The sequence below is a fragment of the Podarcis pityusensis genome (genome assembly GCF_964106645.2).
Source record: "Podarcis pityusensis genome assembly, chromosome: 7".
Lineage (NCBI taxonomy): Eukaryota > Metazoa > Chordata > Lepidosauria > Squamata > Lacertidae > Podarcis > Podarcis pityusensis.
Window position 1 is genome coordinate 2,294,776 of NC_138031.1, and position 24,011 is coordinate 2,318,786.

The 24,011-nt window shown below is 45.3% G+C and overlaps 1 protein-coding gene and 3 long non-coding RNA genes across 4 annotated transcripts in view; 3 read left to right on the top strand and 1 right to left on the bottom strand.

Annotated features, from left to right (window-relative positions):
• Positions 1 to 22,990, top strand: part of LOC308480967 — a 59,291-nt gene extending 36,301 nt beyond the window's left edge. The window contains exon 2 of the long non-coding RNA XR_013988368.1: positions 21,506 to 22,990. This is a non-coding gene — a long non-coding RNA (uncharacterized lncRNA). The remainder of the gene's footprint in view (positions 1 to 21,505) is intronic.
• LOC308480979 overlaps positions 1 to 24,011 on the bottom strand; it is a 171,657-nt gene that overhangs the window by 118,197 nt on the left and 29,449 nt on the right. The gene's annotated exons all lie outside the window — the stretch shown is intronic.
• Positions 6,082 to 6,628, top strand: LOC308480940. Its single transcript, XR_013988328.1, has 2 exons — positions 6,082 to 6,177; positions 6,511 to 6,628. It is a non-coding gene; the product is annotated as an uncharacterized lncRNA (long non-coding RNA).
• On the top strand, positions 9,523 to 22,990 carry GORAB (golgin, RAB6 interacting). The gene is made up of 5 exons (XM_081012753.1): positions 9,523 to 9,699; positions 13,094 to 13,418; positions 15,373 to 15,474; positions 17,250 to 17,390; positions 19,809 to 22,990. Exons 1-5 carry the CDS (start codon positions 9,636 to 9,638, stop codon positions 20,248 to 20,250), a joined length of 1,074 nt encoding a protein of 357 aa, XP_080868879.1. The 5' UTR covers positions 9,523 to 9,635; the 3' UTR covers positions 20,251 to 22,990.

Here is a 24,011-nt window from a genome sequence, read left to right on the forward strand (position 1 = left end):
AAACCCCTAGTCTTATACACGGAAAAATACAATACTTTATCTGCCCACTTTGGCCTGCCTTATTCCTAACTAACACACGGCCCCCCAGGAATTTTCCCAGAAAGAAAGGCAGCTCCAAGGCTGGACCAAGTTCCCCATTCCAGAGTGTGAAAGCAGTTTTCTGGGTTGCTTCTCTCTCTCTCCCCCCCACCTCCAATATTTCAAGAGAGAACCAAAAGTGCTTTCTTCTCGTTCATGCTCCTGCCTTCATAAAATAGAGTTTGCCGCTCCTCTGGATGACTTGCACAGAGCATGCTGAGATTGAAACGCAAACGGACAGACTTCTCCAAAATATTTTTAGCTTGCGGAAGAGTTGCAGCTGCTTCTTGCTTCTGCTGGATTTCAGTACAAGAAATGAAGCGAGAAGGAACAAGGATAGCCTGCTTCTAGGGAAGGCCAGCTCAGTTTTTGTGTGTGGTTTTCCCAGTAGTGATGTATGGAAGTGAGAGCTGGACCATAAAGAAGGCTGATCGCCGAAGAATGGATGCTTTTAAATTCTGGTGCTGGAGGAGACTCTTGAGAGTCCCATGGACTGCAAGAAGATCAAACCTCTCCATTCTGAAGGAAATTAGCCCTGAGTGCTCACTGGAAGGACAGATCGTGAAGCTGAGGCGCCAAGACTTTGGCCACCTCATGAGAAGAGAAGACTCCCTGGAAAAGACCCTGATGTTGGGAAAGATGGAGGGCACAAGGAGAAGGGGACGACAGAGGACGAGATGGTGGGACAGTGTTCTCGAAGCTACCAGCATGAGTTTGACCAAACTGCGGGAGGCAGTGGAAGACAGGAGGGCCTGGCGTGCTCTGGTCCAGGGGGTCACAAAGAGGCGGACACGACTAAATGACTAAACAACAACAACATATATGTCTGTGTGGTCAAGAGTACTATGAGGATTTTTAAAAAGTCTATCCTGCTGCAATAAATGAAAATCTGCCCTTATTCCCTTATGGGGGACACAAGAGCCCTTATAGAGTCCTTTGCAGGTTCTCCATCAATCGGAGAACAGAGGCCAACCAGAGAATACTGAGAAGCAAAGCAACTCGTAAGCCTGATCTATATTGACTGTTGGAACAGGATGCTCCCCTCACACGCAGGAAAGGAGGAGGACCCAGAACCGAGGTGTGCCCACCCTTATATAGACATTTTAAATTGCCCACCTTGGAGTCCAAGACCACCCCCAGAAACATCATACATACATAACAGAAGGGGTGTAGCTTAAGACCACCCCCCGGACACATCATACCTATATCACAGAAAAGGCGGTCTACAACAGAAATCTGAGTGCGTTGTTTATTTCCTGTCATTGTTTATCTCCTGTCTGGCAGGTTACCTGTTAATGGTCACTTGATTGGATACCCTGGGGAGCCTGGCCAGTCTTTTGTAATGATAAATACTTAGTTGCTGAGCCAGGTCACAGGCTCACCCTATTCAAACACAGACATACCCTTAAGACAGGATTTGTGAATGAAAAGACAATGGGGAGGCTTTTTCCATTTTCCTTGACCTTGCAGAGAAATCATTTGGTCAGTTTGGGAGTCAAAATGGTTTCAGGGCTGTTTTCCTGTGCTGCTTCAGACATGTGGTTTATATATTTGTGTACGTGTTTGCTTGGTACATTTATGAACATTTATTATATATATAAGACCTTAATTTTTTTTATTTTACAACCTTTGCTGTCACCTGCTTATCTTGAACTGCCAAGAGAAAGCGCACTGTGGCAGTGGCTGGGCGACCAGGAATGGACAAGAAAAGAGGGGTGATAATCTAATTCTTCAAGTCTTTATAAAGAGGGCAAGCCAGAAGGGCATGTGCCACCAATTCGGGACTGCCATCTCCACAGGGACATAACGTTTTTCGTGTGGAGTCTGTTGGAATCGTCCTTCAAGTACAGCCGAGGGCAATACATTCAATCTTGTGAGAGTAAAAGCGTGTCTATATTTTAGGGTTGCTAGGTTATGCAGATAGGGTGCCAGAGAGTCGAAATGGGAAGGTGAAAAATAGTCATACCATTGGCAAAATTCACTTATTGTGGCCAAGTTGTTCTGACGCTCAATATCTCCAGCAATTTTTTGTGCATGATCAGAGAGGACCTTTTAAACTATTCTCAGGATGAAATGGGGATTTCTTCCCCATCCCTGTTTTAAAGCCTTTTAAAAATAATAATAATTTATTTCCCAACAGCTAAATGCCAATAGAAATATTTGGGCAAGCCAGGGCAGCTGTAATACTAAATCTAGTCTATGTTATCCAAGGCTGATGTAGCTGCTTGTTTGGATATTTACAGCTTGCAGATCTTGTAAAGATTTTGACTGTTTCCATGACGGTCTGGTTCCATCCTGTGACCAAAACCTTGTACTACACCAGGAATCCATGTCATCTAAGCCCATGGATATAATAACTCTGATCTATATATTCTTTTATATTTTTCTTCACATGCAAACTATCCATCAAAGCATATGCTACAATTTGGATGCCAACACCAAACTGAAATCTATGGATGAAGGAAAGTATACAAATTAAAAAAAAAATAAAAAAATGAGGCTGAACGCCCATCAATTCTGCAATTATCTGCAGAATAGATTATGTCTCTGTGTGTAGTTTTACTTCTATTGTGTTTTTTTAAAAATGTTTTCCCCTCCCCTATGTTTTTAGATGTTCTTATTTCATCTGTAAGCTGCTTTGAGTCCCTGTCAGGGAAAAAGGTGGGGTTTAAATAAAAATAAACCTGGGGCACAAAAGCCAAATGCTGTTTTAGTTTATATGAACAAGAGCCTAACTTCCAAAGCTCAGGTAGCCATTGTAAAAAGTTCATTTCATCTTTGGCAAGACGTCAACTGCAATTCTGTGTTTAGGTCTTGATGCCACAGGTTCTAGGAAAACATGGCTGTAACGACACACAATATGTGACGGCTGGAGCCCATATTTCTTTACGGGATGATGTTATCGCCACATCTGGCAGGGGTCCCTGCCTTCCAGCTGCGCTGCAGCTATCAAGTACTGAGAAGCTTTATCTCCAAGTCACTCTTTCCCAGAATCAATCAACAGATGTTTCCTGTGCTACAGTAGTTCCAGCTGGCTGATTTGTTGTTTTCCCTTCTTTTCTTATATGCTGCAAATTCTCCATGTTACAAATGAAAGGAGAAATGGAAAGCAAATTTTTCAGTGTGGCAGCACCTACAATCTGGCACATTTTTGTTTAGACAAGCCTACCTAGACATATAGAATGTCAATGCATATTTTAATTTTTGTTTAGTTTATTGTTGATTTTATCTTTCTTTTTTTGTCTTAATTATTTATTCATTTTCAAAATACTGATCCATGAAATTATCAATAACACAAAGAACCCCAAATGAGAAAAAAAACCCTATCGAGACGCAATACTATTTACTCAAAGTACATTTTTTTCCTTTTCGCCGTGATAAACTCATCACTTAAATTGATTTTATCTTTCAAATGTTCTAAAGAGTTGTTTTTACTAGTTGCATTGATTCATTTATTGTTTTATTCCCTTTGCAAACTGCTTTGAGCCAACATGGTGTAATGGTTGGAGTGTTGGATGAAACCTCTTAGTAGTGCTGGACACTCATGTAGGTTCAGACAGACACCTTGTGAAATGGGGGAGTCAGTCCGAGGTCAAGCAGGGAGGCAGGCAGGCAGGTAGAGAGAGGTACCAAGGAAGCATTGCAGAGCAAGTGATTAAACAGAATAAACTCATGACTCCAGCACCGTGTCAAGAACATGTCACAGAAGACACCTACAATAAAACACCAGTCTGGAGGGGTCCCAGAATGAAATGTTTGATCTGAGAGCATCGTGGTTCCACCTGAGAACACCAGCTACCCACAATAAGATGCTTGCAGTTGATTTTGCAAGGCACACATCTTGGCTGGCTCACAACAGCATGATGTCTACGATGACAGGGTCTCATGCCGAATGTACTGTATTTTTTGCTCTATAATACACACTTTTTCCCTCCTAAAAAGTAAGGGGAAATGTGTGTGCGTCTTATGGGGCGAATGCAGGCTGCGCAGCTATCCAAGAAGCCAGAACGAGAGGGTTCGCTGTTCTAGCTTCTGGCTTAGCCGCACAAAGCCTCTTCAGGGCAGAGAGAGCCCACTGCCCTGAAGAGGCTTCGCGCGGCTATCCCAGTAGCCAGAACAGCTGCACAGCGATCCCTCTTGCTGTTCTGGCTTCTGGGATTCAGAATATATTTTTTTCTTGTTTTCCTCCTCCAAAAACTAGGTGCATCTTATGGTCTGGTGCGTCTTATAGAGCGAAAAATACGGTAAATGAATTTCAAAAAGACTCAATGAATTGAAAGTGGAGATGCTATATGCAGTGCTATTTTTCTAGAAAAAGAGGTGTCCGACCCAGTGGTGAGGCTTCATGCTCTGGCACTGGGGGGTTGGGTGGCAGAGAGCAGGCGGGGGCAGGGCTGGCACACATCCTGGGGGGGGGGGGGAGATGGCGCCCAGCATGGGCAGGGGGCGCAGCTGCGATGGTGCTCCCCGCGCGCTCCTCTTCCTCTGCCAGTGGTCAGACCTCACCATGACCTCCTCCTCTTTCTCTTATAATGGCAATGGTGCCCACCTGAGATATTCCGGAACTGAGTTCTGGTGAGTTCTGGCTGAAGAAACGCCCTGGCTATGGGTACTTTTCTTCTATTTTACTTTATTTACAACAGTCCACAACAACTCATACAAACAAACCCACCACCATTGACAATTATCAAAATTAAACTCCTATCCCCTTACACAAAGAAAACATAACATAAAAATAAAAGACTTCCTTTATCCTGTAAATGGCCTCCTTATTTACTTCTTGTATACTGTTTCTTTTATAAGTGATTACTACAATTTTTCCTAATTATGACTTTAAAAACCGCAAAGTCTCCTGCAGAAATTAATCGAAACAAGTCCAGGTGTATATTTTGGGGCACTGTTAGGTAAAGTACTCTCTGCATTTTCCTCATTCTTTTTGAAATTCTTGCCTAGGTTGTCTCCTAATTGTCTCTGTTAATCTGGCCAATTCAGTGTAATCTAATAATTTATCCTGCCATTCTTTTTTTGTTGGCACAAATTCTTTTTTCCAATTTCTGGGTACTTTCTTGTCTGTCTGTTTGGTTACACAAGGAAATCTTTAATAAAACTTATTTTTAAAAAATAGGAACCTTGTCAGCACAGCCTAATTGAAAAGACCTCTTGGATTTTCCATTTGTGTTGCCAGAGTGACAAAGACTAAGTGGCCCCTTGTCTTGTGCAAATTAATGTTCAATGCAGTCTTCTTTACAACTGCTGTTCTGGCTGGACAGCTGACACCTCCTTTGCAGGATGAGGTCCCAGCAGCGTTGATTTCCTCCTACAAATAGGAATTTAATCATGGAAAAAGGCAAGTTGTCAATTGCCTAAGTTATTCTAGAGGAGGGGGGTCTTTTCCTTTCGCTTGACAAATATATTGCTTTTAGCAGAAGCAACTTTTCCGTGTATTCCAAAAGACAAGCCACAATACTATTCAAAGCACGAACGATGATTTGGTTTCCTCTTTGCCAGAATTTGCATTGCCTCTTTGACTATCAACATGTAATATGTTTTTAAACCATCCCAGCGATTATGAGGAGTGCAACTGACAGGTGTACGGTTGTTAAATGGACGTTTTGACATTTTGTCTTCTGGTACAAGTCCCGTGAGACTACATTTCCAAAGCGACACCATAATGAATATTTACACTGTATTTTTAAAATAGCGCCTCCTAAAAAATCTGGAATTCGGAATAGCCTAATCAAAAGTGTGTGAGGCAAAAGCATTATATCAGAACTCTGGTTGATCTCAGTTGACCCAGCTGTGGGTTATCCATCATTATAACAACAAGGGAGCAAACGGACCATCTGTGCTGAGTTGCACTCACAATTGTGAAGTCTGAGGTTATGATGGTGCATGCCCAGCTTTTGCAGTTTGCTGCGGTGTCACAAAGGCACCTGTCAGTTGCCTGGCTATAAAGGTGGCCTCTCCCTCTTCCCAGCCCAGACCTCAGTGGCACTCAGCTCTGGGGGGGGGGGGGTCTCCTTCCTCGGGGAGGCAAAATGGCAGGAGGAAGGAGGCACTCATCCTGCAATGGGATGCTGAAGAACAGGCAGAAGGCAAGTTCGCTTGCTGGGTGGGATCGCAGCTTGAAGGCAGCCGATTCCCAGAGTCAGAAGCTGGCTGGTGTCTGGAAACAGACCTGGCAGAAGCTGGCAGATGGAGTTTGCATGTGGTCGAAGAGAATGGCGTGTGTCTGCGTGTGTCAGTGGGAGTGTTCGGACGTGGTCGAGAATGGCGTGTGTCTGCGTGTGTCAGTGGGAGCGTTCGGACGTGGTTGAGAATGGTGTGTGTGTGTGTGTGTGTGTGTGTGAATGGGAGCAGCCAGTGGAGGGTCTGGCTGAGGTTGCTGGACAGAGGCCATCCCACTCACCGTGTTGTTTCCCTTTCAGGAAGCTGGTGAGGTTTTTCTCAAGACCGATCGTGAAAGTAATGAAGAGAACAGCAGGACTGAAGCAAGGCAGTTTATATTCCTAAATAAATGACCTTTTTTTTTTAAAAAAAAAAACCAAAACTGTGTCTGACTGATGTTTTATCAAACAAATTCAACACTAAATATCTTCCAGATTATATCAGCATTTAAAGTAGTGTTCATTAGCTCCTGCAACTGCAGATGCTTCCCCAGTTGTTGCTGTTGAATATGATGATGTCATAATGCCTGTGATGTCATAAACAGACCTGATGACTAAGGGGAAGTGGATGGGGGGAGGGATAGAGAGATAAAAGACGAGAAAGGATGGCAGAGACAAAGGATGGCAGAGACCTTCTGTGAATTGGGATTCTACTCTTTTGTGAAAGTGATTTGTGTCAAAACTTCAAAGGATTGGCTTAGCATTTTGCACACCCCACACAGCTGCCTTTTGCTGCCTTCCATTTTGTGATGGTGCCTCAACACTTTCAAACTCCCCAATGCGGCTGTGGGCCCCTGGTCTACAGTGACTGGCAATAGCTTTCCAGCCAGCCTCAAAATATACACCTGATGATTGTTCTAATTTTTTGTTGAATTTACTTGATAACATAATTATGAAAAAAAGATTACAAAACAATGTCAATTCAAAATACAATACAATCCACCATACACTCCTACATATATACACATAAGACTTCCCCCCAATGCCTTTACCTTTTCTATTTTCCTGTAGTACAAAACTACAATACTAATTATACTATCTATGCAATGCGAGATCTCAAAGTTTAAAGTCAGCACCTATCTTGCACCGCAAAGCTTTGGGTCGGACCTTGTGTTGTGGCATCATATTGAGCTGAAGAGTTGCAGGTTGGCGGTTAAGGACCTGCTTTGCATGTGGAAGGATCCCGGTTCAGCCCCACTGGCATCTCCTTGGAGGTTTGGAAGCAGACCTTGGATGGCCACCTGCCATGGATGCTTCGGTTGAGATTCCTGCATTGCAGGGGGTTGGACTAGATGACCCTTGGGGGTCCCTTCCAATGCTACAGTTCCAGGATTCCAGGCAGGACTTGCAGCAGAGACTCCCTGGCCGAAATCATGGAGAGCTGCTGCCAGTCAGCGCAGGCAATACTGGTCTAAGCTGTATAAAAAACAAGAACTAACAAACTTTTAGAAGACATCAGAAACAGATAGGTAGCCGTGTTGGTCTGCCATAGTCAAAATAAAAAAAATCCTTCCAGTAGCACCTTTAAGACCAACTAAGTTAGTTCTTGGTATGAGCTTTCGTGTGCAAGCACACTTCTTCAGATACACTGAAACAGACATTGGATTCTTATCCCATTAAACATGACTAAGCCATTTCTCACCTTCTCACCCCTTGCCTTTTCCTGTAAGACCTATTACAGTCGTTAAGAGTCGTCAGCAGGCTCATCTCAGCTATCTGCCAATCTCCCATTCCCACCACCCTTCTGAGTAATACCCCTCCCCACCTTCTCACTATATAGAAGGATCTGGCAACTTCTGTTTCAGTGTATCTGGAGAAGTGTGCTTGCACACGAAAGCTCATACCAAGAACTAACTTAGTTGGTCTTAAAGGTGCTACTGGAAAGACATCAGAAGGCAGCCCTGTTTAGGGAAGCTTTTAATGTTTGATGTATTTTGTTGTTGTTGTTGTTGTTGCTTAGTCGTTTAGTCGTGTCCGACTCTTCGTGACCCCCTGGACCAGAGCACGCCAGGCACTCCTGTCTTCCACTGCCTCCCGCAGTTTGGTCAAACTCATGTTCGTAGCTTCGAGAACACTGTCCAACCATCTCGTCCTCTGTCGTCCCCTTCTCCTTGTGCCCTCCAACTTTCCCAACATCAGGGTCTTTTCCAGGGAGTCTTCTCTTCTCATGAGGTGGCCAAAGTATTGGAGCCTCAACTTCACGATCTGTCCTTCCAGTGAGCACTCAGGGCTGATTTCCTTAAGAATGGATACGTTTGATCTTCTTGCAGTCCATGGGACTCTCAAGAGTCTCCTCCAGCACCATAATTCAAAAGCATCAATTCTTCGGTGATCAGCCTTCTTGATGGTCCAGCTCTCACTTCCATACATCACTACTGGGAAAACCATGGCTTTAACTATACGGACCTTTGTTGGCAAGGTGATGCCTCTGCTTTTTAAAATGCTGTCTAGGTTTGCCATCGCCTTTCTCCCAAGGAGCAGGTGTCTTTTAATTTCGTGGCTGCTGTCACCATCTGCAGTGATCATGGAGCCCAAGAAAGTAAAATCTCTCACTGCCTCCATTTCTTCCCCTTCTATTTGCCAGGAGGTGATGGGCCATGATCTTCGTTTTTTGATGTTGAGCTTCAGACCATATTTTGCACTTTCCTTGGAATCCGCCCAGAGTGGCTGGGGAAGCCCAGCCAGATGGGCAGGGTATAAATTATTATTATTATTATTCATCTTGTCCCCCGTTTAGATAACTGTTTATTAATTTAAATAAACAAATAACAAAACAATAACAAAACAGATTGACTTCCCTCTATTCCCTTCCCTTTTTTAGAAGACATCTGAAGGCAGCCCTGTTTAGGGAAGCTTTTAATGTTTAATAGGTTTTTGTATTTTAGTGTTTTGTTGGAAGCCACCCAGAGTGGTTGGGGAAACCCAGCCAGATGGGCGGGGTATAAATAAATTAATAATAATAATAATAATAATAATAATAATAATTGGTTTCATTATCAATATACTGCATGTCCATTGTCCAGTTTGAACCTTATTTAAATTACTTATTATCCATTCATAGCCAAATTACAAGTAATTTTAAAACCCTGCTAATGTCAAAATAGCTTCATCTTGGACTGGGCCTAGCAGCCTAGGGCTTGTGCGCAAAATTGGGCCCCGCCTCTATATAATATGATATAATTGATATGATATAATATGATATAATATGCTACGGGACGAGAAGGCCCGGCGCCTGAGGCCTCCTGCCGTTGCCATAGCGACGCGCCGGGCCTAGTCCGCCGCGCGAGGCCTGCCCGGAGCCGCGGCTTTTCCCAAAGCTGAGGGGCGGAGCTGCGAGACGTGGCAGCGGAAGCAGGAGCCGGGCGGGTGCCCGGGAGGGAGGGACGGGCCATGGCCGGGGCCTGGGCTGGCTTCTCCGAGCAGGAGCTCCGGCGGCTCCAGGGGCAGCGCCGAGGTAAGCAAGGCCGGCGGCGGGTGAGGGGCGGCCGGGGAGGCGGGTTGCGGGAAGCCGGAGCCGGTTTGTTTCGCAGGCGGCCCAGCTGGGCTCGGGGTCTCTCATAGAAAAAGGAAATGGTCGAGTTGGGACCCCCAAGGGTCATCTAGTCCAACCCCCCCTGCAAGGCAGGAATCTTTTGCCCAACGCGGGATTCGAACCCACGACCCTGAGATCGAGAGTCCCAGGCTGAGCTATTCCAGACCAGATGGGGAAATTACAAGTAATTAAAAAAAAATTTAAAACAATACCTCACTGTTGCTGTATGTAGGTTTTGTTTTATTGGTTTCTTATCTTATATTTTGGGAATGTACATCCAATTTCCCCCCCCCACCTTAAATTTTGTGGGCGTACGCTATAGCTTATTTAGTTTATATGTATTATTTAGTATATATGTAAATCTGGCACTGCCAGCAATGGCTTTCCAGGGTCACAGGCAGGGGACATTCTACCTACCTGCCCTACCTGCAAATGCCAGGGATTGATCCCAAGGGACCTTCTGCATGCAAGGCAGGTGTGGTGCTGCAGAGCTGGGGGCCCCTCCCCTAAACATAAATTTAAGTTTCCAGTCCTCATGGTTCTGATTAACGGGCTGGTTTAAATAAGTGCGCAGGAAGTTGCCTTATACCGAGTCCCTTTAGCTCAGTATGGGCTGCGCTGCTTGGCAGCTGCTCACCAGGTTTGGCTAAGCAAATCAGTCTCTTAAGCTTAAGCCAAGAAAGGGTATTCTCTACAGTGGTGCCCCGCAAGACGAATGCCTCGCAAGACGAAAAACCCGCTAGACGAAAGGGTTTTCCGTTTTTCGATGCGCTTCGCAAGACGAATGTCCCTATGGGCTTGCTTCGCAAGACGAAAACGTCTTGCGAGTCTTGCGATTTTTTTCGCTCCCCCCCCCTTTTTCTAAGCCGCTAATAGCCTTTTAGCCGCTAAGCCTTTAATAGCCGCTAAACCGCTAATAGCGCTAATCCGCTAAGCCGCTAATAGGGTTGCTTCGCAAGACGAAAAAACCGCTAGACGAAGAGACTCGCGGAACGGATTATTTTCGTCTTGCGAGGCACCACTGTATAAGATTGAATAACAATATATGAATCAAGACTTTGAGATTAGACCACTGAAGAAGCCTGGAAAACTAACTTGGGGAGTGTGCTATCTGCAAGCCCCAGTAAAAGGGCCCCATCAGAGGCGAACAGCAGCCTCTTGATTACCGTATTTTTCGCCCTATAGGACGCACTTTTTCCCCTCCAAAAATGAAGGGGAAATATGGGTGCGTCCTATGGGGCGAATCCAGTCTTTCGCTGAAGCCTGGAGAGCGAGAGGCTCTCGCTCTCCAGGCTTCAGGAAGCTCTGCGCAACCCTCCGGAGCCCGGCGCGAAGCCGCGCCCACCTCCGGAGGGCCGCGGAGAGCTGCCTGCCCTCCCGGGCTCCGTGCAGCTCTGCGCATCCCTCCGGAGCCCGGCGCCAAGCTGCGTCGGCCTCCGGAGGGTCGCGCAGAGCTGCCTGCCCTCCCGGGGTCCGCGCAGCTCTGTGCGACCCTCCGGAGCCTGGCGCCAAGCCGCGCCGGCCTCCGGAGGGTCGCGCAGAGCTGCCTGCATTAGGAAGCCTCAGCGCGCCCGGGCTTCACACAGCTGTCCGCAAGCCTGGGGAGACCGGCGCGGCTCCCTAGGCTTGCGGATAGCAGGCTCTTCTGGGGGCTGGGGTCGGGGGAAGCTCGGGCTTCCCCCGCGCCAGCCCTGTGCCTGGGGGAAAAATAATTATTTTTTCTTTATCCCCCCCCCAAAAAAACTAGGTGAGTCCTATAGGGCGGTGCGTCCTATGGGGCGAAAAATACGGTACTTGGACTGCCAGGGCGAAACAGGTGCAAAATGCCGGCACCCTGTCATTTACAACTTCCATTAACATCTGTCTACAATTCCACTAGCATCTCTCAGTATTGTGAATAACACCGAACTTACCCGGTACCTTTTGTTGGTATCTTCATGAACTTATCTAAATTTATCTAAAAGACTGAATTAATTTATTGAAACCAGACATTATAAGTTCATCTTAGGCTGGGTAGTTCGCAAGTCTCTGCGGCTTTGTTTAATGTTTTGTATTTTTCTCAGAAGGTCAATAAAGAATGTATTAATCGCCAACGTGTTGCATGAGTCGCACTACTTCTATCTGCAGCCCAGGTTGCATTTTTCTAGTGCCAGGTTTTTCAGGCAGGGGACATTCCCAGCCCCTACATGGAGATACCAGGGGTTGAATCTGGAATCTTCTGGATGCAAAGCAAGGGCTCCACCACTGAATAACCAAACAACATACAGGATCACCTGCAGTAGAGTAAACCATGCCACCTAAACTGCATTAAAAATTATTTTAAATTTTACTCTTACATTATTATCAATACTCACTCTTGAGTTCCAGAAGCCTGAGGTCTGTTCTAAAACGGTTCTGGATTAAAGTTTTGCAGTCAATTCTTTTAGGGGAGGGGTGAAATTAATTCATTTCTTTCTTTTTTAAAATTTATTTAATCATTTTTGTCGATACAAACAACAACCGCAAAAGACACATACAACCAAAAGCATAATAACAATAATAACACAATTTGACAAGTCAGATTTGAATACACGGATATACCTATGACTACACCTTTTAAACAATATTTTCCCACCTCTCTCTCCCCCCTCCACTTCCCCCCACTATCCGCCTTATCGCTTACATATTCATTCCAGATTTATCCATTCTTAATTTGCGTCGACATGCAATTCGTTCGTATGTAGCTAATCTGTCCATATTATCAATCCATGTGCTCAATAGAATCTTTTTGCGGCTCTTCCAATTCATCAAAACAAGCTTTTTTGTTTCTAATACAGCACGGTACATCCATTTTTTTTGACCTCTTGAAATCTCCCACGTTTCTGGAATAAAATTTAGAATTAAATTAAATTCCCCTATATAACAATTTCTTTTTATTACTCTTGTTATAAATATCCTCACCTCGTACCAAAATGATCTTATCATCAGGCAGTTAATCATCATTTGTTCTAAGTTCGCATTTTTACTCCCCCATCTCCAGCAGTTGTCTGCACTTGTTATTTTCTTCTGGAATAGTTTTGCTGGAGTCCAGTGTACTCTGAATAATATTTTCTGTTGAATAAGTCTTAGTCTTAGATCCATAGAGGCTATTTCTGTTGATTTTATACTTGACTCCAATACAGTATATCATTTGTTATCTGTACCCCTAACTCTTCCCTCCATTTTTGTCTATCATATTCTAAATCCTATTTTTTCAATTTTAATTCACTTCTTTATTTTGTAGCTTAGCCTGCCCCATGATGTGAAAGCCTAATTTTTGTTTATTTGGGCCATTTAGATGCGCCTCTTGCACCGCAGCATCGGACGGCTCCTGTAAGCAAGCACCGCCTACATCTGCAGCGCAAAAAGCCAGTTCAGCAGATATGTGGAGAAGCAGAACTTCCCGATGGAGCAGCCTTGTCGTTACCCCTGGAGCAGAGGCTTTCTGCGCCCAAACTGAAGAGCTCCTCTCCCCAGACGCCTCTCCCACCACCCCAGTCTCCGACAGCGGGACAGCAGCAAGATGCCAAAAAGCAACAGGTTCAACCTGGAGTAGATAAAACGTGTAACGGTGACCCCTCTACAGTGCCAAGTCATAAACCGGAGAAAAAGAAAATGGAATTGTTAGTAAGTCTGTAATGAAACTCTTAAGAGTTTTATCATCCCAAACGATCTAATTGCAGAGGGGGAATTCAACGTCGTACTAAGGTGACTGTTCCGTCTGGGCAAGCAGTTCGGTTTGTCAGGCAGAACGATTGCCTCCTCTCCCCACCTGCTGTTTTGGGGTTCTCCTGACACCCCACCCCTGAGCCAATTTCAGGGACATAGGGGAGGAAGAAACCCTGATGCGTAAACATAAGCCCTTGTGTAGGGCTTCCATTGATGGGACTCATTAACTGAATCCCACCCAGAGTTGTACTGCATAGTAAATTGCAAGATACATGAAAAGTTGCAGTGCTTTTTAGGGTAATAAATATTGAGATCTTTTTCTACCCTTTCGTCACCTTGATCCCAGGCCCTAAGGAAGTCAGACTATCCTCCACCAGGGCCAGGGCTTTTTCAGTGATGGCTCCGACCTGGTGGAATGCTCTGTCCCATGAGACCAGGGCCCTTCAGGATTTAACCTCCTTCCACAGGGCCTGTAAGACAGAGCTATTCCGCCAGGCCTTTAATTTGAATTCAGCCTGATCTTTTATTTCCCTTCTCTTCCCTCCCCCTTCCCTTTTATGAAGATCACCTGCTCTGAGACCCCACAGCTAATTCTCCCCTGGCCTCCTTGCTGGCCCAAGTAGGACCAATTCAGCCAGCTAGCCCTGGGGATTATCTAATTGAGTTTTGATTTTATTGTTATTCATGTTTTTATACTGTATTTTATGCTGCTTTTATAATTAAGTGTTTTAAAGTGTTTTAAATTTGTTGTTAGCCGCCCTGAGCCAGGAAGGGCGGGGTATAAATAATTTATTATTATTATTATTATTGATGTGCTTTTATGTATAGGGCCAAATCTGACCAGCTCTCCAGTCTTGCTAAGGTCATGAGCATAGTTTTAGAGACCTTTGCTTTGGTGCAAGCAAAACAGCTAGAATTTTCCTCTTACGCTTGTCAGTGCAATTGTACGAAATAGTTTCCCGGCTTCAGGGAGCAATTTCCACAGTGGTGGCCTTTCTGCCATGAAGCCCCTACACGTTTTAGAGGATTCCGGGACATGTTGCAGAGTGCACACTCATTTCACGTTAGGCACTAGTCATACTTTATGGACGTCCTTGTTGCCCTGTGTGAAGTTGAGCCGAGGCAACACTCAAAACTTCTCTGTAGCTGCTCATGGCAAGGGAAGGTTTAGAGAGTATTCAGACAAGCTGTGGTTTATTATTTATTAAATTTATATACCACCCTCCATCTGAGGATCACAAGGTGGGTTGGACACAGTTTAAAAGGCACTGACACACAAAGGATAGAAAACATATTGCGCTGCCTTATAACAAGACAGACCTAGCTCAATATTGTCTCCAGAGGTGACTAATCTCTAGACCTCCAGATGTTGCTGGACTAGCTTCCATCATCCCTGATGATTGGCCATGGTTGCTGGGGCTGATGGGAGTTGTGGTCCTCCCAAGTTAGCAATCCCTGATCTGTAGTGACTGGTAGTTGGACCAGGGCCCTTATTCATGCAAACCTTGAGCTTTACTACTAAGCAACGATTCTTCCGTTCTGTGAGTCAGTCAAGAACAAAGTTTTCAATGATATCTGTCCTCAAAGGATCAGTTTGCTGCAGGGGTTGAATAGCAGAGTTTCTGGTTTCTAGAACATATTTAGGGGGCTCCCGTAGAATGGGAAAGGGGAAGGAAGTACCTTTATGCAGAAATTCTTGTGTTGGTGGGACCATAACTTCACTGCTTTGGATAAAACCTCAGATTCTGAAACCAGGTTTGGCGTTAAAGCGACTAGTGTGAATTATTCAAATATTTTTGAAGCAATTGCAGAATGCATCATGGACTCAGTTACCCTGTGGGCTCTTTTTGTGGGAAAGAGAGAAAGAAGACAATTCCTTGTTAATTCTGTCGCTTTGTCAATGTTCAGGCCAGAGAAGTCTCGGTGGGAGATCCTACAACAGGAGCAGAAGCTTATGGAAGAAAAGAACAAGCGCAAGAAAGCTCTCCTGGCTAAAGCAATAGCGGAAAGGTGGGAAGAATCTTTGGGTGTAATATTTGGGCAGGCCAGAGGAACACAATACCTATTTTCCCCAAATTGTGTTGCTGCATCTTAACAAACCCTGCCGGCCTTGTTTTCTCAGAACTACCACAAAGTGTTTTTCCTCTGAATATCAATAAGAATTCCAACCAGTTACAGTTTGGAAGGTGCAAGCTGGATTGAAAAGTGTTTGCTGTTCCTCTCCTTTTAACTTTTAACTACAGTGGTACCTCAGGTTACAGATGCTTCAGGTTACATATGCTTCAGGTTACAGACTCCGCTAACCCAGAAATAGTACCTCGGGTTAAGAACTTTGCTTCAGGATGGGAACAGAAATTGTGCTCCGGCGGCAGCGGGAGGCCCCATTAGCTAAAGTGGTGCTTCAGGTTCAGAACAGTTTCAGTTTAAGAACGGACCTCCGGAACAAATTAAGTACGTAACCAGAGGTACCACTGTATAATCATGACTTCATTCCATTGGGTTCTGTTGAACAAAATGGGGTGTAAGTTCATGAGAAAGTTTGGAATCGTGTTGTAATAAGGAACTTATAAGATGCCAGTCACCCATCTCCTACTACCCTTCTCAGAAATACCCCACTCCACCCTTCCACTATATATAAGGGTCTGGTGACTTCTGTTTCAGAGTATCTGAAGAAGTGTGCATGCACACGAAAAGCTTATACCCAGAACAAACGTGGTTGGTCTCTAAGGTGCTACTGGACAATTTTATAAGATGCTGTTATTCATGTGAAAAGGGAGGGCTGGAGACCAGGTCTCCAGCATTACAGATCCAGGTTGAGCTTCTTGGCTTTGTAGAAGAGCTCTTGAACAAATTCTCTGTAGAAGTTGAATGAAAAAGTGGTAAGACAGTTGGCTTATACTTAGTATAAGCTGGTTAGAAGTCAAATAAAGTTTCCAGGGGGATTGGTAGCTTTGCAGGGGGTATAAAACCTTCTGAACTGTAGATGATTTTAAATGCAACCTGCATGTCTTGAAACCTTTCTCCATAAAGCCTGGCCAGTCTCATTCTTTCATTAAAATAAAGATAAAAAGGGAGTTTTTCTGGAATCCTGGTCCGTTCTTTGTTTGGAAAGCCCAGGCTTTTTTTCCTGCTGTATACCGTATTTTTTGCCCTATAGGACGCACCGGCCCATAGGACGCACCTAGGTTTTTGGGGGGGAAATCAAGGAAAATTTTTTTATTTCTCCCCCCAGGTTTGCGCAGCCATCCCCAAGCTAGAAGAGGGAGACGGAGCGCTCCGTCTCCCTCTTCTGCCTTCAGGGACAGCCTCTCTAGCCTCCGTGGGGCAGCGGCTTGCCCCGCTGTCCCCCGAGTTTGTGGGGCTGGCGGGGGGAGAAGCAAGCTTGCTTCTCCCCCCCCCGCCAGCCTCGAGATCAGGTCGGGGAATAACGGGGTGGCGGCGCTGCGCCTCCCCGCTGTCCCCCGAGCTTTTGGGCTGCAGGCTGCTGCCCGCAAGACTTGCGGATAGCTTCCTGAAGCCTGGATAGCGAGAGGGGTCGGTGCGCACCGACCCCTCTCGCTCTCCAGGCTTCAGCAAAAGCCTGCATTCGCCCCATAGGACGCACACACATTTCCCCTTCATTTTTGGAGGGGAAAAAGTGCGTCCTATAGGGTGAAAAATACGGTAAATGAAGAAAAAACACAGCTCTTAACATTCCTGAGAAGTTTTAACAAGTCTTTCTTACTGAAATACATGGTAACTTATAACGGCACGTTGCCAACAGATACGGTCTCTTTCTTCCCCAGATCCAAAAGAACTCAGGCTGAAACGGTGAAGTTGAAGCGGATTCAAATCCAGCTCCAAGCTCTGGATGACATGGTGTCTGCTGATATTGGGATCCTGAGAAACAGGATTGACCAGGCAAGCCTGGAGTATTCATGCGCTCGGTAAGGACTAAGCACAGAATGAGAGATTGACGCGTGAGGAAAGTATTCACTTCTACAGCAGTGGCGACAAATACACGCCCTGGGTTTTTGGTTGTCATCCCAAAAAGACACTTTAAAGTTCCTAAGTGGTTTCTAGCTGTAATGGTATAAAAGAATATGGAAAAATTGGTTTTTAATACGTAAAAATTTAATGTTATAATATATCAATATTAAAGATTAGGATTAAAAAGGAGGGAAAGGAATTGCTGGACTAACAAATTGAATTGGAATACAAAAGAGGGAGGTATGAGGAGGTCCGGGAAATAAGTAAATGTAAGAGAAGTGATGAAAAGATGGAATTGTTTGTAACTGTTTTTTCTTTTTTGTATTTTGTATGTTTCCTTTTTATTGTTAATTTTCCTATTAATGTAATCTTTTTCTTTTGAAATTTTAATAAATATCATTTAAAAAATAAAAAATAATAAAGTTCCATTAGTATATGGACACTTGTCTGTTTAGCTGGACTTAGCCTCCTTCTCTGTTCCCACTCCCCCAATCTGCTCTTCATTTCCCTGGAGCAGTTTTTTTTTGGGAGGGGGGCAATGGGAGAGGAGAGGGAGAGGAAGTCTCATGTGCAAATGGAAGTCCTTGTGCTTTATTGTGCACAATCTATATTAAAATCATTGATTAAAATGGGTTTAAAATTCTGTAGAATAGCTGATGGGAAACAGCTTGGGAAGGCAGCCTTGAGAACAGCAGCTCTCATCACACCCACATTTGCACGAGGGTTGACCATGGGTCAGTGTGGCTCATGGCCTGAGAAAGGTGGGCGACCATGGGGTCCTTTCTTACAAGGATAGTTGGAGGAATAGTGATAACGGTCATACCTGTTTGCCTTTCAAAGCTTTTTCTTAGCTGGTCCCGCATGTAGTGCTTCAAATATTCAATTCCAGTCTTGAATATACCAGTTATGAGGCTTTAACATAATAGACTTGATTATGTTGTCTCTGCTTCCAGTTTTTATCCCATTTTCTTCAGTCTGCTGAGTAATTTTCTTGTGCAGATCAAGTAGTTTTGGTTTTGAGTAGTTTTGTCGGAGAGCTATTTAATAGTGGAATGAACTACAGTCATACCTCGGGTTGAAGTCGCTTCAAGTTAAGCCTTTTCGGGTTGTGCTCCACGGCGACCCGGAAGTAACGGAGCGCGTTACTTCCGGGTTTTGCCGCTTGTGCATGCGCAGGTGCTCAAAATGACGTCACGTGCATGCGCAGAAGCGGCGAATCGCGACCTGCGCATGTGCAGATGCACGGATGCAGGTTACGTTCACTTCAGGATGTGAACGGGGCTCCAGAACGGATCCCGTTCCCATCCAGAGGTACCACTGTACTTTGATGCTGCTGCTGCTGCTGCTAATAATAATAATAATAATAATAATAATTTTTATTTATATCCCGCCCACCCCGGCCACAGCCAGGCTCAGAGCGGCTAACATCATACAAGGAAAACAATGCATAAAAACAAGTGATCAATAAATTAAGATACATCCCACAATTACTTCAAAAAAATTAAAATTAAAACTGGACAAGTGGCAATCTTCAGGTTAAAAGTGAAGGCGGTTACCAACTGTTTCCACTGATGTTATAAGCACCTGTGAGCAGGCTGGGAACCTCCTTCGTGCTTGTTCTTATACAAGGAGAAAATGAGTCAGACTGAACCCCGACCAAAGGCCTGGCGGAACAGCTCCATCTTGCAGGCCCTGCAGAAAGATGTCAGATCTTGCAGGGCCCTGGTCTCTTGTGAGAGAGCATTCCACCAGGCCGGGGCCACGGCTGAAAAGGCCCTGGCTGTGGTCAAGGCCAGTCTGATCTCTCTCGGGCCCGGAATCTTTAGAATGTTGTTAAACCACAGAGCCTAGGACTTGCCGATCAGAAGGTCGGCGGTTCGAATCCCCGTGACGGGGTGAGCTCCTGTTGCTCAGTCCCTGCTCCTGCCAACCTAGCAGTTCAAAAGCACGTCACAGTGCAAGTAGATAAATAGGCGGGAAGGTAAACGGCGTTTGTGTGCACTGCTCTGGTTTGCCAGAAGCGGCTTAGTCATGCTGGCCACATGACCCGGAAGCTGTATGCCAGCTCCCTTGGCCAATAAAGCGAGATGAGTGCCGCAACCCCAGAGTCGGCCATGACTGGACCTAATGGTCAGGGGTCCCTTTACCTTTTTAATGTCCTGTGTGGGGCAAACCAGATAGATGGTAGACTCTCCTTTGGAGGTTTTTAAACAGGGTTTGGATGGCTATCTGCCAGGGATTCTTTAGCTTTGATTCCTGCATTGCAGGGGGTTGGGCTGGATGGGGGTCCCTTCCAACTCTACAATTCTGTGTTCCTGTCCGTAGAGCAGACAAAACCTCCCTATTAAACGGTTGCTCTTTTATCCCGCCTTCAGGAAGCGTTATGACAAGGCAGAAGCCGAGTATGTGTCCGCGAAGCTGGACCTCCAGAAGAAAACGGAAGTCAAAGAGCAGCTCACGGAGCACTTGTGCACCATCATCCAGCAAAACGAGCTTCGCAAGGCCAATAAATTAGAGGAGTTGATGCAGCAGCTGGACGTGGAGGCAGACGATGAGAATCTGGAACTCGAGATAGAGGTGGAGCGGATGTTGCAGCAGCAGGAAGCGGAAGCGGCGAGGCAGAGGGTGGAGTCCCAGAAGCCGGCTCCGGTTGGCGAGGAAAATGCAACTTCCCCGGCTGCCGATAAAGGACCTGAGAGTGAAGGCCGCACAGATTCAGAAACATTAGCAGAGCAGCCCACCGCTTCCCATTCAAATGGCGAAGGCCAAGCGGTAAACTCTGCTCCAGGGGAAACGACGGTTCAGGATGGCACATGAACACTGAACCTAATCAGCTAACCTCTGGCTGGCACCATTATCCTATTTAGCCATAGGGTTTAGAGGCTTCTTCTCCATGGTGCTACAAGAGCCCTCTGAAATCTGGCTTTTGACGGCAGCGCTATCTTCATTCGTCTCCTGGATCGCCAGTATACTTGCGTGAGCTCTCACATCTTCTCTCTGCCCACCTTCCCCGACTTGCTTTCATTGAGCAAACTGCATGCAGTCCGTGGCAATTGCCTTGATATCAGGAATGGAGAACGTCAGCCTCCTCCAAGCCTTTCTTCCTGGCCTTCAGAACTCCTTCCAGACTGCACCCCTTGCTGGCTCTCCTTTGCACTCTGAATGTTTTCGCCTGGCTGGACTGTGTCTTTGAACTCTGACCATGCCTCTTGTTTGTCTGTGTAGCTGAATGTGTGTAGAAGCTAGCCTGCCGTATGGAGGTCAAGCTTACATTCGCTACTCTGTCCTCCACTGGCATGTTGTCCTCAGAAAATTAGCCGGAAGGGTCTGTGACCCTTTGGCTGAAAAAGGCTCCCCCCCCCGCTTTATATTTAAAAAATGCAAGTCAGTATGAGATAGGTGCTATCTAAAACACACTCCAGTATACAGGGGTACCTTGGGATGCGAACGGGATCCGTTCAGGAGCCCCGTTCGCATCCTGAATAGAACATAAGATGCGACTGCGTGCGTGCGCGGGTCGCATTTTGCCGCTTCCATACATGATGTCATTTTGAGCGTCTACGCATGCGCAAGCAGCAAAACCCGGAGGTTACGCGCTCCGTTACTTCTGGGTTGCCGTGGAGTGCAACCCGAAAGCGCTCAACCTGAAGCACATTCAACCCGAGATATGACTGTATTGGCAGTCCTGTCCTGATAGGTGGGTTTTTTCTTTCCATTACAGTGGTACCTCAGGTTTCAGACCATAGCTGTCAACTTTCAGATTTGAAAATAAGGGATCAGCAACCTCGAAAATAAGGGATTAGCAGCCTCACCTGTCCCGGGGACAGTCTACGGGATATCTAACAATCCGGGATAGCAGCGGGAAGCAGCGAGAAACAGCGCTGCAATAAGGGAATTTCCCGCCAAAAAAAGGGAAGGTCGGCAGCTATGTTACAGACGCTTCAGGTTACAGACTCCGCTAACCCAGAAATAGTACCTCGGGTTAAGAACTTTGCTTCAGGATGAGAACAGAAATCGTGCAGTAGCGGTGCGGCAGCAGTGGGAGGCCCCATTAGCTAAAGTGGTGCTTCAGGTTAAGAACAGTTTCAGGTTAACAACGGACCTCCAGAACGAATTAAGTTCTTAACCAGAGGTACCACTGTACTGAGCTACAGAGGCTGGTGGAGAGTTGACTGCATGCCAGAGCCACACAGTCTATTAGTGGAAGACGTTTGAAAGCAGCCCAGCTGCAAAATAAGATACATTCATTTCATTCCAAGAAGCGATTAGATTTGCACAAACGCATGCACACACTTTGCCATCCACAAAGATCCTTATTGAGCCTTCTCATCCCCAAATCCACACTCCTTAGGACTTAACAAAACCTTGTGTGTGCCACACTCATGGCATTCATAACTCAGACTAGTCAGTCACTCCATAAAATTGGGGACCTTAGTGCTGACTTCTTTGTGTGTGTTCATGCCCCCGTGCTAATGTCCGAAATTTCAACCTCCTTGGTAGGCAACACTTTTTCATACATTGCACCTTGGTCACTCTGTGATCACTTCATTCCGCAGCCTTCCTCCCCCCTCCAGTAGCAAGCAAGTGCCCCCATTTAGCCAAAACAGGGCCAATGCGAAACAAGCAAGAGTTACCCCTGTGCTTGGGGGAACCCCAAAGTTTGCCAGATTACAAAAATAAAACATTTCTTGAATACCCAAAGGGGGCAACTTCCCATAAAGCTGCCCAGTGAGGTGGGATGTCATTAATAAATATTTCTTATTCATGCAGCAAACATATTTTCCCGTTTCCCCCTATTTTATAAAGTTACAAAAAGGTGCATTACTACAGATTGACAAAACGCTGTCAACTTAATTCATACTGCTAGTAAACAGTAGGCAAATAGTTTTTTAGCAAACACAACCTGATTTGTGCAAGAAAAAAATAAAATAAGTATAGTCACTGTTAAAAGAACAAAATATAAGTAAGGCCTCACTGTAAGCACTGGGCAAATATTACTTATCAAACAACAGCAATAAATGTTCCATATGAGATTCTTCATTTCACTTTTTATTCCGGCAATAAAGAGCAAGAAGGTCTGAGTGCAAGGCTGGGCTTTCTTCTCTGTGCAAAGGGTCATAAAAATGTTTTTCATATACTGTTTACCATGAAGAAATGTTTATGGGACGCATAAAGTAAATCATGGTTAGCCATTTCCTCCTCTCCCGCCATTCCATCGGGCTGCCTCAGTGGCAGAGGCGTGAAGCAAGGTTCATCCATCAGCTTTGCCAAAAGACCAGCTCCATCAGGCGCCTCTTTCCCCTGCGCTATCTCTGTGCCAGGTGGCCGTGATCAAAGTCACTATTTAAGAATCGGTGCTTGAGCTTGTTTCACCCCTCTCCCTCCCTGTCCTCGTTCCCTTATGTGTCTTTTTAAAAATAAAAATAAAATTGTAAGTCTGTGGGAAGGGATTGCCTTGTTTTAATGACTGTACACTCTGGAAGCCCTTTCGGCGAAAGAGCAAGGTATATAGAAGCTATAAATAAATAAATAAATAAGCACTCCAGTTGCTGATTTGGACTATTGGTTCCAGTTCTTATCTTTTCTGTGTCTTGCAGTTTGACTACCTGGTGGGGAAAAATGGTGTTGACTTGAGTGGATTTAATGGACATTGAACAAAAAATGTATTGATTGCCTTTTTTTGAGGAGGTGTTCATGCCTGTTTTTAGCAAGACTCAAAAGTGCTCAGTGTAGTAGTACATACCATCTAAATCAGTTTACTACGTCCTGTATGGGATCTGTATGGAGCAGCTGCATTCTTCCCTTAGTTTAGATGAAGAATAGAAGGTGGTGGACTCTCCTTCCTTGAAGGTTTTTAAACAGGAGGTTGGATGGCCATCTGTAAGGGTTTATTCAGCTGCAATTCCTGCACTGCAGAATCGTTGACCCTTGGGGGGGGGTTCCTTCCCAACACTACAATGGTTGTATGAAGAGCTGTAGGAATCTCAATAATCAAGAATGCAAATAAAAACCTTTCCCCCCATTCATTTAAGGATATAACCCTAAAAACACATGCATCTATATTATTATTGTTAACGGAAAAATCTGAGGGCTCCCTTGGACAAAAAGTAAAGACACCAACCAGAGTAAATTGAAGCAAATCAGCAGCCTGTAGGCTTGGTCTTTATTGAAGAAAGACTGTCGTGACAGGGTGCTCCCCTCACTTGCAGGTGAGAGGAAAGACCCAGAAAGATGGTGTGCCAGACCTTATAAAAACTTTTGAAATTCCCATCCTCCAGGTCAAGCCCACCCCCAGAAACATCATGCATATATTACAGAAAGGGTTGACATCATGCATACATTACAGAAAGGAGGGGTTGAGGGAGGAGTTGTGGTGGTAACCTGAGTGTCCTGGAGTGTCTTCCAGGAGACAAAGGGGAGTTTGCAGTTTCCTGCCCCCAGAGGGAAGATCTGATTATTGTCCTTTGTTCCAGTCCGTGCTGAATCCACTATCATATGCAAGTTCTTTGTCATTTTGATTGTCTTCTGTCTGGGATTATCAAGGCTGACATAGCAACTGGGCAGGGCTCCTGTGGATG